The 27,692-nt window shown below is 41.9% G+C and overlaps 1 protein-coding gene across 1 annotated transcript; it reads left to right on the top strand.

Moving 5' to 3' along the window:
- Positions 1–188: 188 nt before the first annotated feature.
- Positions 189–27,583, top strand: atp9a (ATPase phospholipid transporting 9A). Its single transcript, XM_079175185.1, has 28 exons — positions 189–305; positions 2,779–2,923; positions 4,407–4,520; positions 4,735–4,843; positions 6,606–6,664; positions 7,624–7,675; positions 8,750–8,844; positions 10,034–10,114; positions 10,439–10,514; positions 10,942–11,018; positions 11,153–11,313; positions 11,411–11,553; positions 12,341–12,453; positions 13,143–13,352; positions 15,661–15,822; positions 16,380–16,472; positions 16,593–16,676; positions 17,510–17,680; positions 18,665–18,763; positions 20,278–20,367; positions 20,637–20,781; positions 21,445–21,509; positions 22,337–22,492; positions 23,420–23,484; positions 23,705–23,813; positions 23,927–23,984; positions 24,768–24,971; positions 26,263–27,583. The coding sequence occupies exons 1-28, from the start codon at positions 238–240 to the stop codon at positions 26,397–26,399; spliced, it is 3,141 nt and encodes a 1,046-aa protein (XP_079031311.1). The 5' UTR covers positions 189–237; the 3' UTR covers positions 26,400–27,583.
- The last annotated feature ends 109 nt before the right edge of the window (positions 27,584–27,692 follow it).

The following is a 27,692-nucleotide window of genomic DNA, read 5'->3' as shown; positions in this document are numbered from 1 at the left end:
AGGAACAGTGTGAGGTAAACTATACTATAATTTGATGATAGCCTAATTTTATGAATAAACGTAGGCTTCAAAATACCAAACTATTATATTATCAAACGGGCCATGAGGTAAGTGTGCGTGCGCCCAGCCGCCAGCTGAACCGTCGTGTGTGAGTGACAGCTGGGAAGCCTCCGCCCAGAACAGCGACAGCACAGGCGTGCTGCCCACAGCCTCCACCCGCTACCAGGAGCTGCAGGAATGACCGACAATATCCCCCTACAGCCCGTGAGGCGGCCGAAAAGGCAAGACAGTAAACACAGAAATGGGTAAGGGCGTTATACGGCACAGAAAACAGTAAGAGGAAACCATTTAGTTGACGTGTTTTGTCCGTCGGCTTCTGCTGATATCAAGAGTAGCCGTTAAATTGTTTACAAGAGCGCGTCGACATTGTCTCTATAACTAGCTTAGCGGTGGCGGAGGGGGAGCAGTCGGGGCAACAATAAACAGCGTCTAACAGACGAATACACGTTACTTTCAGCATGATGTGGCAATTCACAGTAGCTTTATAGCAGCTAACGTTAGCAGTAGCGTCCTGGAGACATCCTTGTTCCGGGGTGCAGTCGGAGCAAGTGCATTTTGACGCCCATGTCAATATTGGCTCGGCAGACCCGGCGCTTGTCTGTCAAAGAGCAGGAGAAGCACGCGGACATGTAGGCCCTGCCATGAAGATGGAATGTGTATATTACATTTACCAAAATTATGCTTTTTGTAGGTTGTTTATTTTGACCAGCACATAAAAGGGTCAGGCCTCATAAATGATGATGGAGACAGAAGACGCACAGGACAGAGGGTTGATGGAGAAATGCAGCCAATAGTCTGGTCAGGCTGTCGCGATGACGTCACTTCCTGTAATAATCACAGAATTTAAAGACAAAAGATTCTTTTAAAAAAAAAAAAAAATGCTGTCATAATGCAGGAATATTGGGCAGCAGCTAGCAGCTATGTGTACATTATTTTCTGTAGTTTGCAGTATAATTTATAGTCGAGCCTGATTCACCTGTTCATCGTTATACACTAGGTAAAAATAATGCTGTCTAACACAATAAATCCTACCCTTATGAAGGTTAATGTTCAGTTTACACCAATTATAGACGAAATAAGAAGCAGGGTATGCTAAATATAAGAAACACATCTCTTTGTGATGCCCCAAAAAGTGCATCCTTAAAAATTAACCTAAAGCTGAATCGACACTTTACAAATAAAAAAAACTGTTTCAACAAAAACAGAACATTATAACCTTCAAGGCGGTAGGATTTATTGCAGGATGGTTGTATTGAATTCATGCATTAGTTTAAGCCTTATATAGGTGTACCTAATAAACTGGCATCTGGGTGAAGCGCAAAACTAAGACTCTAATGGAGTGTTCAATATATCAATATACAAACATACACTGGTCTCTTTCAGCTGAAAAGCATCAACATTTGCAGTTAAGCAGAATAAGTTGATAATCCATTAGTCATTTTTCAAGCAAAAATGTTTTCTGACATTTGAGGATTTGCAGATTTTGAACAGTTGGATGGAAACATGCAAGACATTTGAATATGTTAACTTGGGCTCAGATACATTTTTGTAATTATTTAAAAATCTAGCGTGGCGATCCTTAACTATGTTGGGCTGGTATTTTAGAATATTCAATAACAAAATAAAAGGCCGACATTGTGACTTGTCATAGTAGGAAAAGCACAGGTGTTGCTAATTAGGCTCACGATGTTCCATTCTCTTCAACCGTCACAGTGAGTCAGCATGCACTATCCTGAAACTGAAGCAGCTAAATGCAATTCAGCCGTCGTTAACCTTATTATTTACACCCGTGTCTTTTCCTGCTGCTACACGTCCAATTGCAATTGTATTGACTGACGTAGCAATTGAATATGATTCGCGATATTAGAGGGAAGGGTCATTTTTACACCATACATAAATACTTTAAAATGTCTATAGTATGATTTTTGTGGCAATGTTTCTCTTCAGTCTGTAGAATGTAATATGAAGGCCGGGACAACTGTGCACCACCACCATGTCATTAAAATGGTATTTTCACACACATTTCCTTAAACAAATGTGCATCCTGCTATTTGAGAATTGCAGTCGGCCATATTGTGCTTAGCTAAATTTTTGATAATTGTGCCGCCCTGCGTAGGATGCACTTTAGCTCCTCTGTCTCTGTGAGAGACTTCCGACGTCCAAGCAGAGCGAGACGTGGTTATTTTACTAGATTACTTTACAATGACCGAGCCCATTCTTGTCGGTGTTATTCTCCAACATACGCAATAAATTATATTTAAATACAGCAACAAGAATATCTCTTCATATTTAACAGCAGTAGAAAAGTTGTCAGGCCTTTTTTTAAATGAGTCATCTGTCATGAAACTATTATTTATTTACTTGGAAAGTAGTTTGTTTGGGTAGAGCGATGGGAGTGGCCACCCTATTCCAAATGTTAATATTTATCTTTGAAAGCATAATCTCTCCAGACTCCATGATCGTAGACCTTAAGCAACACATTAACAAAGAGCTGTGGCATGATCGTAGACCTTAAGCAACACATTAACACAGAGCTGTGGCAGGAAATCCGTAAAAAATACAACACGCTGTAGTCATACTACAGAATCTGCATGATTCTTAATTATTTAGTTCCTTTTTTTTTCACCTAACCGTCTGTTTCTCAGCATGTCTGCTATTGAACCAAATGGTGAGATTGAATGTGCGATGTCTTAACCCTTCGCCACCTCTTCCTCTCAGGTGCTGTCCGTGGTCGAGATGCTGCGGAATGGGCGACTTCCGTCCCCGCACCGTGTGGCTCGGCCACCCAGAAAAGAGGGAGCAGAGGTACCCGAGGAACGTCATCAACAACCAGAAGTACAACTTCTTCACCTTCCTGCCTGCGGTTAGTGTCAGTCAAAGGTCACCCCCCCCCCCCTTTAACCCCCAAAACCACCGCCCACCTCTCTCAGGCTGGCTCTGATTCGCTGTCGCTTGTCGGACACATTTTCCCATTAAGACAATCATAATGTGAGGAATCTAGTCCTTTTGTATCACCCACTTTACAGGCAACAGTGGGTAGTCATTGTCCTGTTTGACCAATTTTAAATGGCCGTGGATCAGGGGACGACCATAGGGCTGATCTGACGGTTATTTTCCAGGTAATTTAATTACTAATGTAGTCTATAAATTGTCAGGAAAACAATGAAAGATGCCCAGTAGAACCTCTCGGAGCCCAAGGTGGTGTCTATAAATCACACCAGGAAATTCTCACTTTTAAGAGGCTGCGACCAGCAGATGTTTGTCATGTTTGCTTAAGAAGCGACTTAAAAAGTTCATCAATCATCAAAATACCTATCAACTACATATATGACTTATGCCAGAGGGAATAGTTTGTCATAGGAATGTACCAGACTGATATGTTGGTGAGGCTTCACTTCACATGCCGACAGTAGAACGAGGTCATCAGTAATTCATAAATGGTGGAATGTCTCATGTTGAAATGAAGATCTTTTAATGATGGCAAGAGAAGCATGACGTGTCGTATTTTGACTAACAGTCAGCATCATGGTCTCACAGCACCAAAACACGTTGATATTCTCAGAGGAACATGGAAGGGACAGATGTGGCAGCAGTTACTGAGCCCTGTGTTTTCCCGGCCTGATTTACATGTGCATTTGTTTTTCAGAGATTAGTTGTCTTAAGATCTTATGACTTTTCTTTCTCTGTCTATGAAGTCAGACATTGAAAGTAGCTCACATTTGTTTGGAGAGCCAAAGAAGAGATCAGAGCCTTTTTGCATTGCAAATTGTGATGCTTTTTATTTACTTTGGTTCATGTCAAGAAGTTCTTCTCATTAGAACATTTTGTAGTCTGTATGTTTCTATTCGTACGTGGGTTCACGTTCTCTGCTTTCCACTCGGCAACAAATGATGTACAGTATAGCAACACGCACATTTTCCCCTGCTAGTAATCTTGCACACTGGTGGTAATGAAATGGGGCAAAGTTGAAGCGTGACTGTTTATTTAAAGAATGACTTGTGGAGGAAAGCTACTAAATGTGTTTGGATATTGTTTCAGATCTTTTATTTTGTTTATAAGGCCAATATTGGAATGTTGAATTCTTGTTCTGTCAACAGAATTAGATTCCCTAAGAGGGCAGTTTTAAATAAAGGAAACTGTTGTTAAAATTTTCCGTCAAAACAATATTGAAATTTTGTTAAAACAAATGTTTTATGTATTTCCATTGTATTTCACCAATGGTGTCCAATACATTTTCTATCAAAATCAGTCGTGACCTCTCAGTACATGTCAGATACAATTATATGCACAATAACTTTCCGCACAGCAAATAAATCACTCTGTGCTCTTTTGTGTTGTGTTCACAGGTGCTGTTCAATCAGTTCAAGTACTTCTTCAACTTGTACTTTTTGCTGTTGGCCTGCTCTCAGTTCATCAAGGAGCTCCGGTTAGGAGCGCTCTACACCTACTGGGTCCCTCTGGTATGTAGCATTTCACTGACTGTTCATTATTTCAGTAAATCATCTTCATTTCATAGACTTCATTAGTGCTCAGTGCATCTTTGTAATGTCTTTTTTTTTTTTTTTTATGGAAATGTTCCGGTGTTTCCCACAAACACTCACTTGTATACAGTTGGTTTGTTGTTCTCTACTTTCAAGAAATAACTTTTTTTAATTCTGACCTTTCACTCTCCAGGGTCTCGTATTGGCCATTACCATCATGAGAGAGGCAGTTGAAGAAATAAGATGCTACGTTCGAGACAAAGAGATGAACTCTCAGATTTACAGCAAGCTTTCAACAAGAGGTGAGGATCGGAGGCTTTGAGAAACAACACTGCTTATGTTTTGCTTGTGTAGATTCTTAGCATCAGCGTCTATTAACTGTAGGAGGTTGGTGCTATTAAAACTTATTGGGGCTAGGGGAAATAGTGGGTAATTCAAAGCAGAGATGTAAAAGTGTACATAAGAGGCCGTGGTATAAAGTGCTACCAGCAATAAAAAGCAGGAGACCTCTTGTGGTTTCCATCACTTTTGCCCTTTGATGTGGCAGCTTGTTTCACCCATAAACACAATGACTGGTTGCCTCCATGATAGCGGCCCCCGTGCATATCTTGTGGTTTATAGAAATGTTCGGGTGTCACAACTTAATGTGTTGTTTTCTAACAAAGAAAGACATTGATTGAAGTCATTTTGTTCAATGATCTATTAATCATTTTGTCCATAAATTGTCCAAAACAACGAGTGGAAATTGGTCGTTTTAATTCCCTACTGTTTAAGGAGATTTAAGCAAATCACTTTTATTATTCCACCAACAGCCCAAAAAGGAAAAATATTCAGTTTACTGTCATACGAGGGCTACACAATTACGAAATCATAAAGTCATACTTTTTTCAATATTGAGATCATGATTATTTATCACAATTATTAATTTTAGAGACAAAATATGTTTATTGTAGTTTCACATTTAAATAGAGTACTGCTTTTACTTCCATGTTGTGCAAATCTTTGCATCAAAATGCGACTGCTCCTTATTCACAGTGCATCACCGAGAAGCAAGATAGAAACTGTTCCACCACTTTTTACCCAAAACTCAATCAACAGAGCACTGCTTTCATTTTCCTGTGATGTTACATTCCTGCTAATTAACAAATAGTCAAAATAAGTCTTCAACTGAACTCATTGCTTTTTAGTTTTTAAAAGATACAGTAGGCGCTTGGATTGATATGCAGCTGAGTTTTCTATGAGCAGAGGAAGAATCGGTATCGCAGTCAATCATGTTAATTTAATTTAATAGTGATTGAGATAAATATTCGATTAATTTTGCCGCCCTATGTCATAGAAAAGCACCAAAATCTTCATGTTTAAGAAGTTAGAACAAAGGAATGTTTTGGTATTTTTTCTTGAAAAGTGATGAATCGATTATTAAAATAGTTTTAGGCTAGTCTCCTATTAATTGACTAATCAGTTAAACAAATGAATTGTTGCAGCTCTGATCACATGAAACAAACGTACACAAGCTCTTCATATAGAAACACATTGTTATATTCATGAAAGCTTCGTCTTTTATTTTAGATAAAGTACGTGTTGCCACATCTTGTTTCTTAATGGTGCTACATGCTGCTGTGTAAGAGCACTAATGTGAAGTCCCTTGAAGCCGACTGCAGAGCAATATTAATGTGCTTTAATGCCTTACATATGCAAAGCCCAGAGGTCAGGACACAGGTCAAGGGTCAGCGATCTCTTCCAAACAATTTTGCCCGTTTGTTCCAAAAGGAATGAGAGGAAAGGCTCAACTCCCCCAGCATTCTTTCAAATCTGCAAGGAAAATTACATTCCCAAATTCACCGAGGTGACTGGTGAGGCATGCAGAGCAGCAGTTCATTCAAAGAAGACTTTAATGTGTGTTTAGAGCACATTTCATTAAAAAGAACTTTGTGTGTTTTTAGATCTAGATGGCATTGGAATTGGATGGATTTTAACTACATAGCATAATATGGAATCCATCAAACAATACACTAAAGTTACTGAACTCTCAGTTAACTTTTGACTTTGTTCTGTGTATTTCAGGCACAGTGAAGGTGAAAAGCAGCGGCATACAAGTTGGCGATCTTATAATCGTGGAAAAGGTTTGTAAAAGATTGTTTCATCCACATCTGTGCATCGTTTTTGCTTTTCAGGACCGTCGAGTTCCCATTTATATGACAGAGAATAATGAGGGGGCTGTTAATCTTCTCTGCTCCGCTGGTGACTGAGGTGAAAGGAGTTAGTAAAGATTTTATAATCTTGTGATCAATGCTGAGCCTCAGCCTGTCAAACTCAATGCATGCACAGCACACGTGAACCTAATATGCCTTTAATTAGAGCTCACACACAAATTCAATTAACTACTGTTTATTGATAAAATCGTTTTTCCTCTTGAATTCCCAATGATGTTTTTTTTTAGTTGTTTAAAATATCTAAGTTAGTTTGAGTTTTCGGGCGTGGACACAGTGGATCCTCTGAGGTCTGCGTACATGAAACATGAGAAGTGGGTCCTGTCTTCAGTTTCCAACTAAGGGCTTCCTTCTGAATCACTCATTTGAAAGCAGCTGAAGGAAAGGTCACACATGTTGTCCTACTCGTTTCACTAATATGACTGAGGGATTCAGAGTTATGTGATTTACAATTGAGAAACTCCTCAGCGGTGGTGAAACCAGTAGCGGACAAAAAGAAAGCTTTAGAATCTCTAAATGAACCTGCATAATACATCTTTGTTAGACTATCGAGTTCTTAGCAATAATCCATGCACGGTTCACTTTTTTTTTGGGGGAAGCTGTCCAGATGAATTGAATGGAGAATTTGTCTAATGTAGTGGAGGGACCAGGTCAGGCAGAGTGTAAAACCCTGGTCAGGGTCCTGTTCAGGCCACGGCGGGATGATTTGCTGGAGGGCTTATTCTTTTGACTGACTGGCTGTTGGTAATGTGGCACATGAAAAGCCAAAAGTCTTCCTTTCCTACAGTTAAAGAGCAGAGGAGGGAGGAGGAAAAGTGCAGGCTCAGGAAGTGATGCTAAAGTGATGTTTTTCTTTCTGCCTTTCTTTGTAGAACCAGCGTGTTCCTGCTGACATGATCTTTTTAAGGACCTCTGAAAGAAATGGTAAACATCTGCTGGTCATTCATCCAGATCTCCACAACAGGCTGGCGGCCCGGCTGGCTGGCTGGCTGGCTGGCTGGCTGGCTGGCTGGCTGGGGAAATGACTTGTTTAAAAAGGCGCTGAGGTGCCGGGATTAGCCCTGAGCCAGGACAGGAAGTCCTACAATGTCTAAATTGTAATTGGGTCCAGTACTAAACTATCACTCAAAGCGCGCTGTGGTGGAGAGTTACTACCCCATGTAATGGTGAGATAAGCATTGTAGACAAAACATTGTTCTCTCTTCAACTTTGATGACTCATTTTGTCTTTCAAATGAGAGGATCATGAAAAGGTAAATCGAGGGCACGAGGAGACATGAGTTAAGGATGCCTCATCTGAATAATCAAATATGGATTAGGACAAGATGATGACACAAACTTGGCAAAATGCATTTCACTGTTTTATTTGCACATATACAAAATCCACACTAGTCCATTCAAAGCACATCAAAAATCACATCACATGGATGAGATGTTTTTATTTCCTACTTCCAGAAACCCAAATGTGACTCTGTCAGTGAAGCTGGTCGCACCTTGTTGTTGCTGTTGCTGTTGTTGCGTCCTACTGTTGAGACAGAAAAAGCTTTGTTTTACTGGAAATAGTGCTTGCTTATCTCTCTTCCATGTGGAGGCCATTAGGTCAATTATGAAGAGCCTATAGGCCAGGATTTGTAGTTTTGGGCAGGATGACGCATGCGAGCCAGTGGGGGGATGGGCTTTGTTTGGTGGATGCCTTCACTTCTATCCCAACAGTAATAAGCAGCTTAGTCCCATTCACAGAAGTTGCTGCAATTCATTTGTGACTCCATGTTAAATTGCCATCAACTTGGAAACGTAAAGTATAACGTGAATTAGAACACATAAAAGCAGCAATGGGGACAGTAGCCTTCAGTATCTATTGAAATCTAAGTGTTTTGATTTGTTCAAGCAATTTTGAGATCATGGTGTACCCCCTTTAACTAAAAGCCTCCTGTTGCCCCCTAGGGGTCAGTTTGTTTCCATATGGCTTCATTGGCAGCTCTTGTCCTCCCCCTCCCAGGCTCCTGTTTCCTGCGTACTGACCAGCTGGATGGAGAGACGGACTGGAAACTACGCCTCCCAGTGGCCTGCACACAGAGACTGCCAACTGCTGCCGTGAGTCATGAGATAAAGATGGAGAGGTAGTCAGGAGAAAATTGTACGTTTGTAACACCGTGTTTATGCCATCGCTGTGCCTTGTAAGAACGGATGAATACAGGTAAGTGCACATGCTGACTTTGGTCTCAGGAGAAGCAAGTCATTAGGGCAGAGTAGTCATTTGACCAGAGTACAGGGTGGCCGGGACATCAGAGAAGGACTAAAAGGTCAAAGGTTGCCCTCAGGCCCATACCTTTTGCTCTTGTAGTTCTTTCGTGTTAGACCAGTTTTAGGTTTTTAAAGGCAAATACTCAAGCAGATTTGTTTAGATTTCAAATTGTCAGTAAGTCAATAAGTTGTAACAATATTCAGTATGATACAGTTGAATTCAATATTATAAAAATCAAGATAGTGGCATTTTATTTATTCTGTGATTTATTTTGTTCAACCTCAATTGTACGGCATTGCTGTTATTTGATTTACAGTCTATTAGCAAGCTGATATAATAGTCCAGAGCCTAAATGAGTCCATTGACAAACATTTTTTTCACTATTAACTATTTTGAAAATCTATTATTTATTTATTTATTTAAAAAAATCACTGATTCCAACTTGATTCTACTGATTCAAATGTGAACATTTGTTGTTTTTCCTTAATCCTGAATATCTGTAAGTTCAGACGAAACAAGACAATAGTACTTTTGGCTCTGTGAAATAGTGATAGGCATCTTTATCTATTTTCTGACATTTTATAGACCAATGTTATTGAGAAACCAAGATAATAATCAGCAGATTAATCAATAATATAAACGATTGTTAGTTGCAGCCCAGGGTCCAACTCAACCTTAAAGTGCTGTTTCTGTCCTCCCCTGCTCCCGGTGACAGTATGTGTCTCAGGACACACTGGTTTGTAAAAATAAAACAACCGTCATATATAACAAAGATTCATGTTTTGAAGGTGTCAAACTGTCTACTGTCTAATTATAGGATATTTATGCAAAACCAGAAAGCAAACGCTGCATAAACTGTGTAGGATTGAATGGATCTGGTCTCCATGTAAGTGATATGTTATTGGAGGTGGTTACATAATTTTTCATAAGCATGTAAGGCAAAGCTTTGCTTGTTCTTGTCTTCTTCTCAACCGGCTGTCAATATTCAAAAACTTTTCCCCGTCAGTGATCCTAAACCATGTTTTTAATGTCCCACAGGACCTTCTACAAATCAGATCATATGTGTACGCAGAAGAACCAAACATTGATATCCATAACTTTATTGGAACTTTCACCAGGGTGAGTGCTTACATTACTATTCTGTTGAGCCCTAAACCTAAGATATGTTCATCTGACGGCAATGTGACGTGTCCTTCTTATGTCTGAATACGCGTCTGAGTCATTTTGTGATAAAGAAGATTAAGCCTTGTACTAGCATACGAGTCATTGATTAAGGCTTACATGGCAAAATAAAATCCATCAGTGATGCATCTTGCGTGAGAACAAACGGATAGAGAGATGGAGCCAGTAATGTTTACAAAACGTATTTTTACAAACATAGCAATTATCTGACCAGTTTCTGTCTCCCCTTATTGTGAATATTTGTCGTCTTAATTGTTACAGGAGGACGGAGACCCCCCAGTCAACGAGAGTCTCAGCATTGAGAACACCCTGTGGGCCAGCTCGGTCGTCGCCTCTGGTAAATAAGTGACTGGTTGTGCAGCTAAAACCCAGGATGTAACCCGGACCATCTTTTGCTCCGGCACAAAGAGGCATTGCTTTATTCACAACTGTTGATCTGTTGACTTGTCTGACCAAACACACACAGAAGAAATAAAGAGGAAGTTATTTTTTAATTAACTCTGGAGCAGCTACTCATAATAATAATAAAGAAAGTGTGCGCCTTCCATAGGAGACCTTAACCCATGCTGACATATGTTACCCATTAAGCAATTGGAAATCTGCATCCTATATTCCAAATGTCATTGATCATTTGAAGAAGTCTATTCTTGTCAAGATTATGAGTCTGGGAAACATCTCCTTGACATACTGTGTGTTTTATGTTGTTATTTTACTATATTGACCCGAGGCAGGTTTTTTTTAGGTCTTTTTCTCTCTCATTCCAGGGACAGTGGTGGGGGTTGTGATTTACACAGGCAAGGAGCTGCGCAGTGTCATGAACACCTCCAACCCGAGACACAAGGTACAGTAGTGTGAACCAGAGCCTTTAGTTTGCATGAAAATGGAGGATTCTTAGAAAGTCATCCTTAATTGATTAATTGTGCAATTTCTTAAACTTTTTTTTGACTGATCATTTCTGCCTCTTGCTCATGATAGGTGGGTTTGTTTGACTTGGAAGTGAACTGTTTGACTAAGATCCTGTTTGGGGCTCTTGTGGTGGTGTCACTGGTCATGGTGGCCCTCCAGCACTTTACCGGCCGTTGGTACCTCCAGATCTTGCGCTTCCTGCTGCTCTTCTCTAACATCGTGCCGATCAGGTGCGACTTGAGCCTCTCTACTTCAAAGTCGTCTGCAGCGTTGCTTTGTGTTCACACGTTGGGAGTTAAATCATGTGCTGTTTTTTATTTGATGCAGTTTGCGTGTCAATCTGGATATGGGAAAGATGGTTTTCAGTTGGATGATTAAGAAAGACTCCAAGATCCCTGGGACGATGGTGAGGTCGAGCACCATACCTGAACAGCTTGGACGCATCTCCTACCTGCTGACTGACAAAACAGGTCAGACTAAAGGAAATGCCAGTGAAAAGCAACGTACTTTATATTAAAATAGCCTTGGTTGTGGCTAAAAAAAAATCCCAAAGGCCAGCGTGTGGAGTACTAAAATGAGGAGTTATAGTGCTGTGGATTTGCGAAGGAAGTATCCAGTTGGACAGAGTTAAGTCGTTTCCTTCCCTTGGGGGGTTTAGCTCTGCGGTGGGGTTTGTGTTCCCGGAGTCCTGCTACTTATTGGACCATTAAATCATAAAAAAAAAAGCCCCAAAGTCTCTCATCCATACACACCTTAAAAGCACAACACCTCCACCGCTGCACTTCCTCAGGCAGAGGTGTTATACGTCAGATTTATAGCCCTCATGCCCAATAAACTGATCAGCCTTTTCCCCATCCAGAGCGTGATAAGGGCGGTGGGGTCTGCAGTTCAGGCCAATGTACGTCCAAGACCCCCGAGGTCTTTTTGATATACTAGCGGAAAATGCTTTTAAAGTGAGTGTGAGGATCCAGAGGTTGTGTGTAGTAAGGGACGGCTGCTGGCTTCCTTACAATCTCACCATATGTGACATGCATCTCTTTTAAGTAACTGATCACTGTTTGTAAATCCAAACCCATGGAAGATGAGGAGATACTTTTACAGATATTGATGCTTGTGATGTTTTCAAAATGACATTCATTTAGAAGTCAATCATTATGCAGAATTATCACATGTTGCACACGATGCTGAAACTCTTTCAGTTAATTATTTTTTAAAGGATTTCCACTTTTTGAATGTCTGTAATTTAATCTTTACCAGGAACTCTTACCCAAAATGAAATGGTGTTCCGGCGCCTCCATCTTGGAACTGTGGCCTATGGGATGGACTCAATGGATGAAGTACAGAGCCTTGTGTTCAGCGCCTACACGCAGGTAAAAAGAATAAAAACAAACATGCACGAGTCTTTGCAGTGCTCTGGGTCTGTCAAAGAGAAGCAGTGACTGAAATTCACTCACGGCATTTAGGAAACAAAAGATTTAAATTCCTAAATCTTGGGAAAGGGCAAAACAAACAGGCATGAGCATTGTTTTAAGAAACGTATCAGTTTGTGATTATTGTTTGGTTGAATGCTTCCTGACCTCAGATGGCACTCTTTGTCCCCCTTGACACCAGAGGTTAGTGAAGCAGGAAACAGGATTAGCCCACAAGCAAAGCAATGACCGGACTTCTTAAATGACGCTGCCATTAACCCCGGGAGCGCACAGGCCTCTAAAAATAGCAAGGCCACAACGCATAAGCAAATTGTTCATATTTACTTTACACATCTGGTCATGTTTACAGGCCACTATCACGGCAATCATTGAAACTGCCATTAGTGAAGCAGCTTGTTTCTACGATCAAAACCTCCTCCAGTTAGTTATTATTGTAGAATGAGCTTTATGAATGTGTGTCTTCTTTGTTTGTTGTGTATATAGGAATTTACATGTTCATACGTACAGATTATTAATGATGCTGGCTACAATAGCTGCCGTCTTGACCACAATGAAAGAAAGGTTCTAACTCTCTTGAGATTCCCGTCTGCCATTGTTTTCATCTCAGTACCTTCTGTTATTGTCTTCAGCCCACCCATGACCTCCCAGCCTCCAGGGCTCCAGCAGCCACTAAGGTCCGCAAGACCATCATCAGTAAAGTTCATGAGGCTGTGAAGGCCATCGCCCTGGTGCACAACGTGACCCCCGTATACGAGGCCAACGGTGTGACGGACCAGGCCGAGGCTGAACAGCATTACGAAGACACGTGCAGAGTCTACCAGGCTTCCAGCCCAGATGAGGTACGACAGAACCCGATGCGTGTTCCTCCACTTTTAGTGACACTCAGGAAAACCCACAGGGCTGATAGGAAAAATGTGTGGTAGCAATTATCTTTATTTATATACTGGTAGAACCTTTCCGACAAGAAATGCAGCTCAAAGTGCTTTACAAAACAAAAAATCAAGCAATTTAAAACATAAGTGAAGTCAAATATAAATGTATTTTCAAAAAGAGGAAAATAAAAAAGAAGTTGACTTGATTTATTGATTTGGAAACATTTTTAACCAACAATATTTTCTTTTTTTGCATCTGTGTGGAAACATACTTGTAGACTTGCACGTTTCCCACATTTATTACACAAACAGCTGCGGGATATCCATCCCATGATATACGTAAATACCTACATGTTGATATACGTCATCTTGACATGTTGGGAAATGTACACTTAATCTACTTAAACATCATTTTCTCAAGGACAAACAGGGAAGGCCTGACAGGAGAACAGACTTCCGATCTCAAGCTGGAGAGTTCTTGGTGTATATCAGTAAAGGTCAAGATCTCGAGTGTCTTCCCTGCTTTCTTTCATGAAGGGGAACATTCACAAGCCAAAAGGCATTCTACATTCATGTCCTTGATCTGTATGAATTCTTTGAACATCAGGAAGAGGGCTGTGGAATTCGACTTCGATCCATTTCCTGCGGTGTAAATACGGATTTCCTTAATGTGCTCCCCAGCCCATTGCACTTATCCCCTTTTGAATTTCCTCTTTGATAGCATATTTTAATTGAGCCACGTACATCTCTTGTGATTAGAGACCTGTGGTTTATGTTGTGGGAAGGAAATTGAGCCGTTTTATTGTTTTGGGGTCAAACTGGATAACAATTGTAACTGTTTTTTTGTTCTTTTGTAGCTGTGCCCTGAATGGTATATTTGATCAGTTTGATACAGTCTAGCAAGATTCAGTTTGCTTTCCCTGCAGCTTTCAGGAAGTCTTAATATAGATCTGGCTTTGTCTGTGAGCACTATGGACACAATGTCGGTGACTGTTTTTACCAATGCTGTCAAAACTGACTTTTTACTGCACACTTGTCACTGCATCACACACAATTAGAGATGCCTCAATTGCAATTGTCTTGGCAGATTCGCATTTTTTTTTAAATCTGATCAAAATAAAAGTGCTCTTGGTAACTCAACAAATATAATCCAACTGAAAATGGATGAATTTGACCGGCAAAAAGTCTGGTATAACGAGACTGATCTCATATATCAGATTTTTGGCAGATTAATCCGTACATCTCTAATTGAAATGATCTTATGCAAAAGTACCGATAATCAAAAGGATGTCTCACGGTATATCATGTGTAATTCACCACAGAGAGTTGATATCTGAATCATTTTCCTTTTCAGTTTTTTATAAACGTGTCAGCCACGTGGAGGTTCTGAGTCAAACCAACTGGACCCAGCGTTATTCAGTCCAGTTACAAATCTGCAGCCAACCCAGATGCTGCTATTAAAGGGTGCTGCTGTGACAGACGCCAGATCCCAGAATGCCCCCACAGTGAATATTTCTAGACTGTGACTAACCACCGTCTTCATATTTCCCAAACCTCTATTACAAACATTACAGTAAACAGAGCTTTTCTGACGTTAAAGTGCTCCTTCAAAGCATTGTCAGACTACGTGGTCATGTATTTCCAAAATAAGTAATTCCCCCTCTACAAAACCCGTGGTTTCAAAATTGGACCGTGGCAATCTTTGTTGTTTTCTCTCATCTGTGTCCATTTGGCCACTCTGCCATTAGACCTGTCAGAAGATGAATGATGAATGTGATCTGACTTCTGGTCTGGAAGTTATTGGGGAAATGTCGTCTCCCCTCTTTTTCTCCCCACACAGACTCGCACACGTTAACATTGTATTAATGGATGCCATCTGTCTGTTGTGTCCTTCATAAAGAAAAGAGCAAAAAGTGTATTTTCTGTTCAGAAATAGACATTTCCCCTAATTTATCAATCAATAGTCTTGAGTGCGGAGAATGTTTGAGCTATTGATTCAGACTAAATGGTCACTGTGCTCTCTGTCCAAAGTGCCCTTCACTGTTTGTTTTGTCGTTCAAGTAATGGAACATCATATTGACATAATGGCTTCACCATGAGAACAATAACGCAGTTGTCCCCTTTCTCCCTCGCTGTACCTCTATGATGATTATGTTTTATTATTTAGTAAAGACATGAAATATTAGCAGTTAGAGACATTTTGCAGCCTGACTATCCCCCCCCCCCCCCCCTCACAATGACCATCCATTCAGCCTTTACAATGTGGTGTTGATAGGTGTCGCTCGTGCAGTGGACTGAGAGTGTCGGTCTGACACTGGTGGGAAGAGACCAGTCCTCCATGCAGCTGCGGACCCCTACTGGCCAAATACTGAACTTCACCATCCTGCAGATATTTCCCTTCACCTATGAGAGCAAGAGGATGGGCATCATAGTGCGAGTGAGTGCCAAGATAACTTTGTTACTCTTCTGTCCTTTAGATTGCTGGAGCTGTTGTGCATTTTGTTCTCTTATGCTCTTCAAAGAAACTGTTTTTTGATTTCCTAATTTCCAATTGCTGAAATACTTCTTTCAGTAACTATGTAGGTCAGTGCTTGTTGCTAGGAGGGCGACTTGACTCTAGCTTTAATAACAAGACAAACAAAAGGAGAACAGATTATTATTATTAAAGCACAGTATCTGTGAAAAAGCTCACCTTATAACCTCTGACTAGTTCTGATGACTAACTTTATCTTTGTTGGCCGGGCTACAACTCAGGAAGCCTGGGATTTTTAAACTTCCTCTTGATAATATTTGCAAACGCTTTGTGGAACCCACGTGAATACCAAAATAAGTTTAGCATTTCTAGGCAACGCAAAGTCATAAAATAGTGCATGAGCCCCTTTGCTCACACGGTTATGGACTGGAAATCCTGTCTGTGTGAAACCTCCTGGGTAATGTAACCGCTTTTCTTTCCTGTTTTAAATCTGAATAAACTGTCGATTATTGTTTTTCAAGGATGAGTCTACGGGAGAGATCACTTTCTACATGAAGGGTGCTGATGTGGTGATGGCCGGCATCGTCCAGTATAACGACTGGCTGGAAGAGGAGGTAGATCTCCTCCTTTTTCACGAGACGCGATGAAGATGTAACGACAGTGATTGTACCCCTGTTGTAAATAACTCGCAGACTAACCTGCTGAATCCAGATGTTGCTCACTCTGTTTTCCAGTGCGGGAACATGGCGAGGGAAGGCCTGAGGGTCCTCGTGGTCTCAAAGAAGTCTCTCACAGAGGAGCAGTATCAAGATTTTGAGGCAAGTACCGTCTCATGACATTAACACGCAGCGATCTGAGGCTCTCATTCATCCTAGTACAAGACAATACTTACACACTTATAGTTTGTCGGCCTTATGTGTAATAAAGCCATTGGAGCTGGAAATATCAGCAATTTGTTCGATATCTCCTTTGCGCCGATTGCACTCCAAATACACACAAATGCAGAATGATATTTATGCAGCCATGTTCAGTATTTCTAAATGTCAAAGTGTTTTGCTGAGTAATTAGAGTGACCTCTGACCCCCCCCCCCAGTCCCTCCAGTCCACACACCCCACCCTCCCAGACACACACACACCCCACTCATTGTTTGAGCAGGGCAGGGCTGTCTCCCCTGCAGTCCTCAGCCCCAGGCCCATTACTGGAGTGTATAATTGTGTGAGCAGAGCTGGTGGGCAGCAGTGAGTCACCAACTGAGTCACACACAGAGTTTGTGTTCCTGTATGAGTCACTCTCAGATTGTTTTTGCTTTATCTCACTCGCTGATTGCCCTGGAGCGGAGAAGCTGGAGATGGGCGTTAACCAATTGATCACGTCTGCGCTGTATTTCAAGCTTTCTAAAACATAGCAGCTTTAACGGCTGCTTGCAGGCAAATACCTGAAAGTTTATATGTCAAACACTAAAACTTTGATATCTGATATGGATGTTTCTGGGTGTGTCATTCATCTGTATGAACCATCCCTGTTACACTTTTCTCTCTTGTGTTTGTCATGACTTCCTTGGCTGGTTTCCTTCTTTGTTCTTCCAGTGGTTCTACTTCATTTCAACTATTTTCATCTCCTCCCACTCAAAATATTCCTTCTGCTCCCCAGGCCCGGTACGTCCAGGCCAAGCTCAGCGTCCATGACCGCTCCCTGAAGGTGGCCACAGTGATTGAGAGTCTGGAGATGGAGATGGAGCTGCTGTGTCTGACTGGGGTAGAGGACCAGCTCCAGACTGACGTGAGGCCCACCCTGGAGATCCTCCGCAACGCAGGAATCAAGGTGTGTGGGGGGGCAGACAGACTCATAGCTCACAGTAGCAACAAACTTAAGAAAACAAAAACATAGAGGCAAGACGAGTACATGTGTTTTTCATATCTACCAACAAGAACAAGCCTCATCCAAGTGCCTCCCTTTAGTAGAAAGAACAAGATTGTAGTGAATTATAAGGACATTTGAAGCAGTTTTGGTTAGCACACTTTAGATGGTTGATGTGAACTATTTCTTTTATGGAAATGAGAATGTGGTTTTGTGCAAGGGAAGCAGAAAGCTGATCGTCCCCTCTGCTCTTCTTAATTTAAAGAGCTGACTCACCACAAATACGTAAAAACACGTTTACTCACTTGGCTCCAGTGGTATCCAGCAGTGCAGATCGGTTAAGTACGGAAGGATTTCTGTTGCTCACATCATTTAGAAACGTCCTCTAAAGAAAGAAAAGTCCACATTTTTGGCAATAAAGATATATTATTATTATTATTATTATTATTATTATTATTATTATTATTATTATTATTATGAAAATTTCACACAGATGGGATAAAATGATGGAGGGGGTGATGACCTTTCCCTTTTGGCAGATACATACAACAGCGAGGCAGTAATTCTATTTTTTTTAATGTAATTTCTTTTAAACCATTTAAACTCTATGAGCAGCATCCATTAAGAATCAATCCAAGACAGAATGTGGATGCTGTGATACCAATCTGTATGATTACTGGTGTTTGTCTTCTGTTTGAAGCACAAGCACCACGATGAAGTGACCCATGTTTGATCGTAAGATAAGTTCGCAAACTTTAGCTCCCAGACAGAGCACTTACAGGTTGCTTGACATCAGTGATTAGGGTCTTTGATCCCTGGAATTTAGCTTTTGTTAAAACCGATTCTGGAAACATTTTGTATCCTGCAGTAACGCGTTTGAGTGGAATTTCATCTTCTGAATCTCAAAAATGATCTTTCACTACATGTTACTTTCTGGTGTCTGTGCAGGTTTGGATGCTAACAGGAGACAAGCTTGAGACGGCGACATGCACCGCTAAGAACGCCCATCTGATCACCCGCAACCAGGACATCCATACCTTCAGACCCGTAAGTGCAGGACATGGACCTCTCTTCCTCTGGTGTGGGTAATAGTTGATTTTAGTACCACAGGGTGCTTCCCGGTTCAATGCAGCACTGACAGTTTCCTGACTCCCTCGACCCACGGGCATCTCTCCTCTGTGTGACTGAGGCCCATTAGCCCGTGGTCATACAGCCCCACACAACTACGCATGCAGCCCCAGTCAGCATCCACACGGCTGAATAAATCACCTCCCACCAGCGAAAGCATCCAAGTCGCTGTCAATGAGAACAAACAGGCCTTCGCTCAAACAGAAAGGAGAAACCAGCCGAACCACTCCCAGAGGGAACACGCAGAGGGCTCACTTCCTAATTTGTTTTGCAGGTTTCGGGCTCTTTCGCCGCTTTGATAGTCCCCGTCTGCCTTCCCCTCTGGAACCGGGCCAGAGCAGAAGGAGCCGCTGCCATATGGGAAGGTTACAACTTGCGTACAACCGCGGTCACTGGAAGAGAATAACAATGGTTGGCACGGCTTGAAAACCTCCGTCCCAGTGGACGGGGGAGTGCTGACTGGGCCTGCAACACATACATCTGGATTAGCTTCCTGGTGGCCGCCAATGGCCTGATCTGGATTGACGTATGAATAGTCAGCGGCTGAAGGATATTCATACCAGAGCATAGCTCCTGTTGACAGATTAACACCATGCCCTGTCAGTGCTGCATTTTAATGTTTAATACAGTGCATTCTTTCACTTCCCAATTCTCCATTCCAAGTTAGATTTTAATGACTTAATTCTTCTCTATTAAGCATTTGAAAGCACTACATAAACATTCACCGAATGGTTTATAACACACTATAATCTATTTATACACCGATCTAAGGACATTTTTAAGTGTTTTGAACCATTCTGCATTTGTAATGGTTATATACTTATATAACTTAAAGTGTTACTGCAATTTTAATAGAATTGCTTGGTATAGATATGTATTGTTTCTCTTGTGGGCGCATTGCTCACTTAATTTAGCCCTTATTCAATTTTATCATCTTATTCACTTGACAGGGGATTTGTGTCCTGATCATAAGATTATGTCATGAAATTGTTTTGCAAGATTATGTTATTTGAAGTAATGCTTCCAGGCAAATAGTAGCAGAAGGTAATATTTTGTGTGTTTTTGCCTAAATGTCCCACATGTTGGTAGAAAGGACTCTCTGATCCGATCTCAATGAGTTCCATGCAGTCAGTAGTGTTATTTAGATCACAGTGGCTATCAGGAGAGAAACGGTCTCACTCGTACATCCACAGTCCACAGTTGATATGTGGAAAAATATCACGTCCTATCATCCAGCCTCATCAGTTGGGTGTTCGGCGGTTGTTCTAACGTTTACCATCGTTGCACCTGGAGGGAAACGCGCTGCTATTGTTTGAGGCTACCTGTCTGATAACAATCAGGACGCAAAGGGCTGACAGATTGTCATCCTTGATAACTTATCATTGCGAGTGTGTTTTATACTTGCTTTTCAAATGCGGTTTCCATTGCCATAGGTGACAACCCGAGGGGAAGCCCACCTGGAGCTCAACGCTTTCAGGAGAAAACACGACTGTGCGCTGGTGATATCAGGAGACTCGCTTGAGGTAAACTCTTGAGTGCGTCTGTGCGTGTCTAACCCTCCTCCCACCGACTTATCTCTCCGTATGAAAGTCTGCCATGTTTTCTGTGTGATGCATGATAATATCGCTGCAACGGATGCATCTCTGGAAGTGGTATCTGTGGTTAGTCGCTTTCTAAAAAGCAGTAGGAGTTAAACTGTAAGCTACGACGAGGTATCGGAGACTCGCAGCTGAGATCCGTTACATTCGGTGGCCTAAGTTTCTCACTCGTCCATTTGGTGGCTTTCTTGCAGGTTTGTCTGAAGTACTACGAGTATGAATTCATGGAGCTCGCGTGTCAGTGTCCCGCTGTGGTTTGCTGCCGATGTACCCCCACTCAGAAGGCTCAGATAGTCCGACTGCTGCAAGAGCGCACAGGAAAACTCACCTGTGCTGTAGGTGAGTCAAAAATAGAAACCGTCCCAACAGCTTTTTCGTGGTGGGATTCAGTCCGTACAGCTTTTTTGTTTTAAACATTGAACAAATTCTATCCACATCCTCCTCAAAACATATTTATTTGTTGCAGCCACAAACCTCTCTCACTCACTTCTACTCATCGCTCCAGTACTCCCAGTAACACTGATACAATGCCACAATAAAGCATTAATGCTAATATGCTATGCATCACTTCATGATGATCACAGCCATGGCTGGGTGATGAATCATATTATTGTTATTACCTTTTAAATAGAATCATAGCAAGTTATTTTGTTACAAAGTTCTGACATTGACATCAGTGATTTGTAGAAACTTGTGACTTCAAAGCTAATCATTGAGGTTTTTCACACATGTAGAGAGTTTTGTAATCTAACACAGCTCACTGAACTGAACATCAGTCATTTTATTGTGTCATTGGAACGTTATTTTTTTTATTTATAGTGTGTTTTACAGTCGCAGTCGCAAATTCCACTCACCTGTCTGTGGCCATAGTTCTCATGTCTTTATCAGGCCAAATTAAGGGTGTGCCCCGTGAAATACATGCACAACACTCTCACTAAAATGTTGTATTGGTGAGTCACTGATGTGAATCCCGACACTTTCATGGCTTTTGTTTTCTCTTAGGGGACGGAGGAAACGATGTCAGCATGATCCAGGAAGCCGACTGTGGCGTGGGAGTGGAGGGAAAAGTAAGACTCTCGCTACATCTCATCGCCTCACATTGACGTGTCGCTCTTTTGCTTTGGGTTTCCTGTCAAGATCTCTGTCATGTTCAGAGACATGTAGAGAGACATGCACACAGATGATTCCTCTTTACGAGGATCCATTGTCTGAGTAGAGGAAACAAAGTTGACAGGATGCCTTTGTGCTTAAGTAAAAGTAAGAGTCTCTCATCATGAGTCTCTTGTACTTCTCTCTCTGTAAATTCCCCGTCGAGATGTTTACTTTGCTCAATTCTTATTCTTATTCCCTTTCTTGTAAGAATTAGTTGATGAGATTGACGTCACACTTATGTCTGTCAATTAAAGATAGCAGCCAGTTAGCTTAGCTTATCATAAAGCCTAGCAACACATGTTAAGCTAACTCATTAACATGTTGGATATTATATATATATTGTTTTTGTAATTCGTGCAAAAAAAAACCTTGGATTTTACTAGAGATTATGTACAGAAATATTTCTTTGAGGGTTTTCAAATATGAATATTTTCACATTTTCTTTTATGCCAGTATACTGAATTTCTTTGGGTTTTGGACTGATGGTCTGCATTTTAGAAAACACACAATTAATCAACTAATTGAGAAATCAGCAGAATATAATTTAATATGGCATATTCAAAGTCACATTTCCATGCATGTCATGTCTGCAGGGAGTATTTGTCCACCATCTGTCTGATTTTTGTGTTTCCTTCTAAACAAGCCATTTATCTGTCACTGAACGATCACAGCAAACAGCCCAAAGCCTGCTTGGCCTGCTTGTAGCGTGTCCTCACTGGCCTCTGTGCTGTGTGTTTGACAGGAAGGAAAGCAGGCCTCGCTGGCTGCCGACTTCTCCGTGACTCAGTTCAAACATTTAGGCCGTCTCCTCATGGTCCACGGTCGGAACAGCTACAAAAGGTCTGCAGCCCTCAGCCAGTTCGTCATCCACAGGAGCCTGTGCATCAGCACCATGCAGGTAGAGCACAACTAACACATGGTGCCCTTTAGGTGTTCATCAGTCATGTTGTAATGATGCATTGGAATCAAGTATTTGTTTTGACTCAATTTTCACAACAATCAAAAGTCTGACCATGAAATACTCCCTCAAAACTTTACATAGCACATAATATGTATTAAATGAAGATAAAACATCACTTAATGAGAATAATAAGTTATGTTTAATGAATGTGTCTGTTAAGTTGCTATCTATCAGTGAATGAGGTAACACAGTGGTGAGTGAGCCTATGGGCTGGCATTTGCAGTGTTACAAACGGTGTGTCTGTGGCGACATTCCCAGGAATTCCAGACACTTTTTGGATCCCTGGTAAGTGAGAACCAAAGAGATCGAAAATGAGATTTTCAAGATAGTAACTTTAAAGTTTGGGCAGGGTTAAATCGTTTGTGTTTATCCACAACAAACGATTTATCCACGGCGAGGCAGGGCAAAGTTTTCGGGGTGGTCATGGAAGGGTGGGGTGCGCGATGAGTCAGTCAGTGGTGCCCTTCTAAGCCGGCCCCCACACATACCCAACACCGTCCCCGGTCCAGTTCCCATGTCCCAGGCCAACCTCAGCCCCCGCCACGGAGGGACAGCCCATGAGTCACTGCACATGGACTCTGGGGTTTCAGGGAGGCCCTCCTCCACATGTCTCACATTAACACCAACCGCAGCTGGTTTGGGGCTGCCTGGATGATAGGCAGACTAGATGACAGGCCAATATTGGTAAGATCCATAAGTTCAAGACACGTAGAATAAGTCAGTGAAGCTCTCATTCTGCGGCAGTAGCACTTTGGTAGAATGAGGGTTATATAGAATTTGGAAAGTGATACCCCTGCTTTCTTGCATTATCATCTGTTATGGCATTTGGAATATTGATATGAAAATCATTTTATGTTTCCCCAGGCGGTGTTCTCCTCTGTTTTCTACTTTGCCTCAGTCTCACTCTACCAAGGATTCCTGATTATTGGGTGAGATAAAAGCTCTGCATGGCTGCGTGACTTATCAAGAGAGCCTTTGGCTGCTTCGTCTCCCTGGCATTCCCTCTTTGTCAACGCACTGTTGAAATGCGAGACAGGGAAAATGTGAACGTCTTGGCTGGACTGACTGCTGAATCTAACAATGAAATGTGTGAAACTTCTAGTACATGTGCACTTTCACACTAAAGGCACATGGCTTTGTCTGTTTCAGCTACTCAACCATCTATACAATGTTCCCCGTCTTCTCCCTGGTGTTGGACAAAGACGTTAAGTCAGAGGTGGCCATGTTGTACCCTGAATTATACAAGGATCTCTTGAAGGTATTGAATGAATGATAACACACTGACTGCCAGAGTGTAGCATAATATGCTATACAGAAACATACATGGAAAATGTTTAAATATGTTGTGATGTTACGGTTTTCTTTCCACAGGGCCGACCACTATCTTTCAAGACATTTCTAATATGGGTCCTAATAAGTATCTATCAAGGTAAGAGTTCAAGAACTCCAGCTGTTGGTGATAGATAAACTCATAACCTTTTGGATTGTGGGTCATACACAGAAAAATAAAAGGAGACACAGGCCAATGACTTTTTGAATGACTAATACACGACTACCGCAACCTGCCGGTACGGAGCGTTCTTTCCGTTTACGCAGAACGTGCTATTTGGCCGTCTACTGTAGTCTTTGCGATGTGTTCAAGTGCAATTCTTTGGCCAAGACACAGGCGACATGTGGCAACGCAACAGTCACCCTTTGTTGCTGCTAGTTCTTTGGTTTTGGTTTGGTGTTTCTGGGCCTTTAGGCTGTTGAAAGCCAACCTCAGATTCACTCTCGTTTTGGAATGAGCTTTTTTTTGCATTTTTCCAGCACTTTGTCCGCCATTTTTGTACGGGCACAGCGCAGGGTCTCTTGGTAGATACAGACACTTCTAGTGGGTCAGTGGGATTATTATTTTTTTTTCAGAAAATCTTATTCATTCTGCCTTTTGACATCAGTGAAGCAATTGAGAGGATTTTTTTGACTACTGTAGCTTGTCTACTTAAAGACACTGCTAGCTAAACACACTGAGCATTAGCCTTTTAAGCTAGCCCTGATAACTGTTTTCTGCCTTTCATCGCTTCAGGCCTCCGTGGTTGTGATCCTGCAGCATAGTACTTTAATCACTCTCCGCTCACTCTTTTTCAGGCTAAACATGGACTGTAACGTTGCTGCTCATTCTTGCAAAGTGTTGGTCTCATTCTCAGGCCGTGCCCTCTGTTTCACTCCGCAGGGAGCATCATCATGTACGGGGCGTTGCTGCTCTTCGATTCCGAGTTCGTCCATGTCGTTGCCATTTCCTTCACCTCTCTCATCCTGACTGAGCTGCTGATGGTGGCCCTGACCATACAGACGTGGCACTGGCTCATGATAGTCGGCGAGCTCCTGAGCTTGTCCTGCTACGTGGCCTCACTCGTCTTCCTGCACGAGTTCATAGGTGAGCACAAACACTGATATTTCACCCACAGAGAAGGTGACTTTGAGCCTGTGGCGGCGTATTTAATTGAGCCCAAAAAAAACAAATGCAGTCTGCGTTCAATTCACTGCAGCCTGATTGATGTTATTGTGCTTTTGGCGACCTTGAAATAGTGCGTCAGCAGTCTGGTGAACATGTTTATTCATGTTATACCTCTAGTGTACAATTAGCTGGATATGAGGAAGGCGAAGGGTGAGTGCATTGACAAAGTGTCCTAATGTGGACGAAGCTCAGGCATACCGTAGTATCAAAGAGGAAATGCCATCAGTCCTGTTAGTTTCCTGTGGACCGCCAAGGTTCATGTGTTTATCTCAGTGAAGGTGCGTATGTCAGGAAACGCTCTACCTACTGTTAGATAGAAGCACATTCATAACCATTAGAAGGCTGAAACATAAACAACTTTTCAAGAACCAACTTTTTGTTGGTGTTTATGTTACTCTAGTGCAGCCTGCATGTTGCCAGGCAATTGAGAAAAAAAAAAAAAAAAAAAAGAGCCAATTTTAGTTGTGCCATATTAAGACTTGTGACATATACAATACCCTAACCAAGAGCTTTCCAAGCCTTTATTTTCAGCTTTATGTGGGGTGTGGAGTTCCATTTTAAGCCTACAATCTGGACCACTGAGGACCATGACTGGCATGTGGTCAGGTGTACCCTTTTTGGACACGTTTCCTCCCTCCTTGAAGTCAGACTGGAATAGATTTTAAAGGCTATTCTTCTGTTGCATGTGCAGTTTACACAGTTAATTGGACACTTTACTGCAACATTAGGTTGAAACTGTAATGGTTCCTTCTTCTGCCTCCTGTGTTCAAGAATTGATACAGTTCAAACCAAAGAGAGGCATTATATCTTACTTATTACCTACTTTACACGTGGACAGTAGTGAGGATACTGTGCGAGGTGAAAGAGACAGGTGCATGCTGCTGTTCTAAAAACAACAGGAAGTTCCATTTTGGGCTACTGTAGAAACACGTCAGACTCCGTGGAAGAGGACCGGCTCCCTATGTAGATGTGAAGGGCTCATTCTACGCTAATGAAAACACAACAGTTTTTAGTTTCCGGTGATTATACACTAACGAAAACATCATATTTAATTTCTGCCAATAGAGCCCTCTGGATCCTACATACTGGACCTTTTTAAGGATCTGCATTAGAAGCACATGTGTGTGCCTCCAGCCTTAAACGATGCTTATTGATGTATGTCTGTGTCCTAGAACCTCATTCTGATCTTTTCCCCCTTCGCCCATGCCAGACGTATACTTCATCACCACAGTATCGTTCCTGTGGAAGGTGACTGTCATCACGCTGGTGAGCTGTCTGCCCCTCTACATCCTCAAGTACCTCCGCAGACGCTTCTCCCCGCCCAGCTACTCCAAGCTCACCTCCTAAAGACTGAGAGGAGACTCCGGCTTCATTTGCTACTGGAAAGCCAACAGGAAGGCGCCCCGGTCTTCATCCAGCAGAGCCTGCGCTTCGCCCAGAGAATCAAACATGGATTCATCCCCCTTTTTAATTTGTTCCAAAATGTTCCACTTGGAAATGGGAAGGACCGACAATTTATGTCAGGGACCGGTTGTTTACTGAGAGCTTGCGTTGCAAAGCAGTGTTACTTGCGACACGTGTTTGATGCAAAGACTAACTGATGATTTCTCTATGTGGAGAACACCTGCAGTGCGTTGTAGGTTGAGTTAGTTTAACTGACCTATTTATTGTCAGCGGACTTAAAAGATGTCAGTGTCCTGAACATAAATGTAAATATGTTATGTAAAGACCTGCGGCTATTTAGCCTGTATTTAATAAATGAAGGGACAGAATCGGTACATTTAATTATGCAGATCCAGTTTGTTTTATAATGTCAAAAAATCACATCATGGAAAGTCTCTAACTCGGCTTTGTAGATGTGTCATTTGGGCTGGAAACTATCATTTCTACTTCCATCTGAAATAGACAAACCGTTGTTGTTGTTGGACGCTGGAATTGACGTAGCATTCTCACTCAGGACTTGATTCACGCTCTCCTGAAACAGTGACTTCTAAATGGAGTTTGAGAATTATATGGTAAAAAGAAAAAAAAACATCTACTGGCTAGACTTTGCATAGAACACACGTCTGCAAGTTTGTGTATTTGTTTATGCGTCACTGTGATGCTACAGCCCGACATGGCGGAGGTTGGTGCGGTTGTTTCTTTTGGCATGAGCCGTGGTGTCTGATGTTAAATCTGTCTTTGTCTCTTTGTATGGACCCTGAGTTGTTAGTGTTTGGAGAGCGCGGTCAAAAAAACGGAGGAGTGTTGGTTATTTGCAGCCCGAAAACCTTCCGCCGGGGCTCCTGACGGGCCGTGCGTCCGCAGGGGAACGTGCAGCCTCTCATGTGGCTGCTCAGCAGGCCAGCAGCAGCAGCCACGCTTCAGCATTGCATGATGACTCACTGTAACAGTGACCTAAAGCCATAACTGAAAACACCCCCGTGACCTGCATCCAGCTGCCCACGTTCATGTCGTCTAACCCAGCGCCCCACTCACTTCTCACTTCTGCTAACACCCCACAGTTCAGCTGTGAAAAAAAATAAAAAGGGATCAAATCATCTCTCTTCTGTCGTATACAATGTGAATAGTGTCAATAAATATTACAACTGCCCGATGAGAGAAAAGAAACTGATACCACACCTCTGGTGTTTCATTTCT

This window comes from Pholis gunnellus (genome assembly GCF_910591455.1).
Source record: "Pholis gunnellus genome assembly, chromosome: 2".
Lineage (NCBI taxonomy): Eukaryota > Metazoa > Chordata > Actinopteri > Perciformes > Pholidae > Pholis > Pholis gunnellus.
The sequence above is the reverse complement of the archived record's forward strand: the minus strand, read 5'-3'. Positions and strand labels throughout refer to the sequence as shown.

Excerpts from the sequence above, each read along its gene's own strand:
- atp9a (XM_079175185.1), top strand. The coding sequence starts at position 238 with ATGACCGACAATATCCCCCTACAGCCCGTGAGGCGGCCGAAAAGGCAA. Across the intron at positions 2,924-4,406 it reads TCTTCACCTTCCTGCCTGCG|GTGCTGTTCAATCAGTTCAA; the intron begins GTTAGTGTCAGT and ends TTGTGTTCACAG. Across the intron at positions 23,485-23,704 it reads CAAGGATTCCTGATTATTGG|CTACTCAACCATCTATACAA; the intron begins GTGAGATAAAAG and ends TGTCTGTTTCAG.